Source organism: Elephantulus edwardii, unplaced genomic scaffold, assembly GCF_000299155.1.
Source record: "Elephantulus edwardii isolate Elephantulus edwardi_28Jun2011 unplaced genomic scaffold, EleEdw1.0 scaffold00016, whole genome shotgun sequence".
Lineage (NCBI taxonomy): Eukaryota > Metazoa > Chordata > Mammalia > Macroscelidea > Macroscelididae > Elephantulus > Elephantulus edwardii.
In genome coordinates, this window is record NW_006399766.1 from 2,659,604 (window position 1) to 2,662,036 (window position 2,433).

At 43.3% G+C, this 2,433-nt stretch overlaps 1 protein-coding gene across 1 annotated transcript; it reads right to left on the minus strand.

The window, feature by feature from the left end:
* Positions 1 to 781: 781 nt before the first annotated feature.
* On the minus strand, positions 782 to 1,816 carry LOC102873036 (melanoma-associated antigen B16-like). Its single transcript, XM_006881857.1, has one exon. The coding sequence runs from the start codon at positions 1,814 to 1,816 to the stop codon at positions 782 to 784; it is 1,035 nt and encodes a 344-aa protein (XP_006881919.1).
* Positions 1,817 to 2,433: the final 617 nt, after the last annotated feature.

Sequence of the window (2,433 nt, forward strand, 5' to 3'; positions counted from 1 at the left end):
ATCAGGAGTGGCATCCACTTCCTAAATAAGATACTTCTAGAAACTCTATGAACTTTGATAAATGTCGATAGTTGTAGAGGCGCTTCAGGCCTTTTGTTCATAGGGTCACTATGCTCACCTCTAAGACAATCAACAACAACAACATTCTGTGTTGATGCTCAACAACAGAAATAAACCAAAAATGTACTGTTAATTCATTCTGAAACTCCGAGTCTACTTCTTCATCTGAAGAAGTGTGTTTGATAATCCTTATCTAGTAGAATTCTTAGAGTATGTGTAGTTTATATAAAAAAGAAAAAGTAATTGCTGAGATTTTTTCTGAAATCTTTACTGCCTTTTTTTGAGATCTGTAAGGTTTTTGTATCATTGTTGTTTTATAGGGCATAAGAGAGAACACAGTACTTTAAAAGACAGAACAGTAAAACAAAGGAAAACAGCATAACACAAAAAACTTTGGACATCTTATCTTTTTCCCTTAAACCATATATGATTTTACTCTTGTAAAAATGCTTCTTCTCGTTGGATAATAGAACTGTATCAAAACCAAATTAATTCATCACTTCCGTAGAAAGCACTAGTGTTTGATCTATTATTTGTATATATACTAAGATTTTAAATATAAACATTTGAATAATGGCCCCATAAAAGGATAAATACAACAAGAAACTAGACATCTGCATATACCCTTTGTTCTTTCTTCTCCCGCCCTCCATAATTAGAAAGCTTGTCAAAACCAAAGTGAGGCTTGTACCTCCTACCTCATTAGGGGTGGAAGCAGTGGCTAAAAGGTGGTGTAGGAACTCTCGGTGGCCGTGGAGGAGGAGGCACCTGAGCTGGTTGAAGCACTAGCATGGCCTCTGTCTTCCTCCTCTTTCTCAGCCTCAATGTACTGCGATAGGAAAAAGGTGGGATCAACTCCATAAATTCCGGACAGAAATACAAGCAGCTTCATTTTACTGACTTCTGCTTTGGCTCTTGGACCCCATACAAATTCGTAACATGGAGGGTCATAATTAGGAAGCTGGTGGTACACCAGGTAATTCTCGTGGACAAAATCATTGACAATCAACCTCCTGGGATCTCCAAAGATGAAGTGGCTCATTCCAGAGTATATGCCCATTATATTCAGCGCTTGCCAGATTTCTTCTTCAGTGGCTCTGTTGCCCTGCATGAATATCACACCCAAGACAAGAATCAGAAGGCCGGTCTTGGGCATGCCTTCCGTTTCACTTGACAAGCCATCGTAGGTGATATCTAGCTTGATGCGGAGCACATAACACCTGCTGACGGGATCCACTTCCAAGACATCAAGGCCGAACATCATCTCTATTCGCTCAGAGGCCCTCAGAATGATCTCAGAGAAATTTTCTTCATACTCCTTAATGATAGCATTCACCATATCTTCCTTAGTCACCACCTCTTTTGTTTGGTATTTGAATAGCAGATAATGTACCAGCATGGCCACCTTCTCATCTATAGGGGTTTGCGGTAGATATGCAGCATCTGGTGGTGACTGTGGGATGGCTGCAATAACTTCATCTCCAGGGCTGCTGATATTTATGTTTTCTGGTGTACCTATCATAGCACTGAGTGAGGCATTCTCGGCTACAGGGCCCTGAGGAGTATCTTCCTCAGTGCTGCAAAGCTCTGAGGAGGGGGGCGAAGAGGGAGGGGAAGAGTCGGAAGAAGTATAGGAGAAGGAAGAATCAGAGATGTCCTCCTCGGCCTCAAGGAACAATTCTTCGTCTGCGTCCTCATCCTCACTGTAGAGCTCTTGCTCAGGAAGGGGTAGGTGGGCCTCCCTTTCATCAGGCATGCTGACTTGTGTGAGGGGCAGCTGACCCAAGTTTTAGCAGCAGAGACAAAAGCAGGATCACAGCCTAAAAAGAGAGAAAGAGGGAACATAGGAAGCTCAGATTGTAAACTAAAATGTGATGGATTTGACAGAGGCCATCTCCCTCCCACTTCTCCTGAGGAACAGTGTGGTAGGGGCTCACAAGCATCCTGTCTTCCTAGTCATCTTTCCCCATAATCATTTGTGTAGCTGCCTTGGTTGGAGGTTGTATGACCCACTCCTTTCTCATTCAGGAACCTTACGTGGTAGGAACTATGTCCTTTGCTTCTGGTGGTATGAATCCACTCCTCTCAGACAAGGCCTCACCTCCCTTAAAAATCACAAGAGACAGTGACATAACACCACTTCCATCCACCATCACACAGAGATTCCCAAGCTGACAAGCAGGGGCGAGATGCCTTCTGGGCTGAGTGCTATGTTCAGATTCCAGTCATCTTACCTTGTCTCCTAGCAGCGACTGGGATTCCTCCTTCCAACTCCTGGCCACACTTGCTCTGACAAAAAACCTTGAGTTTTCTGACAGCCCAGAACAAAAAGTGATTGTTCAGCCTGACAATCCTTGCAAATGTTACAAGTGG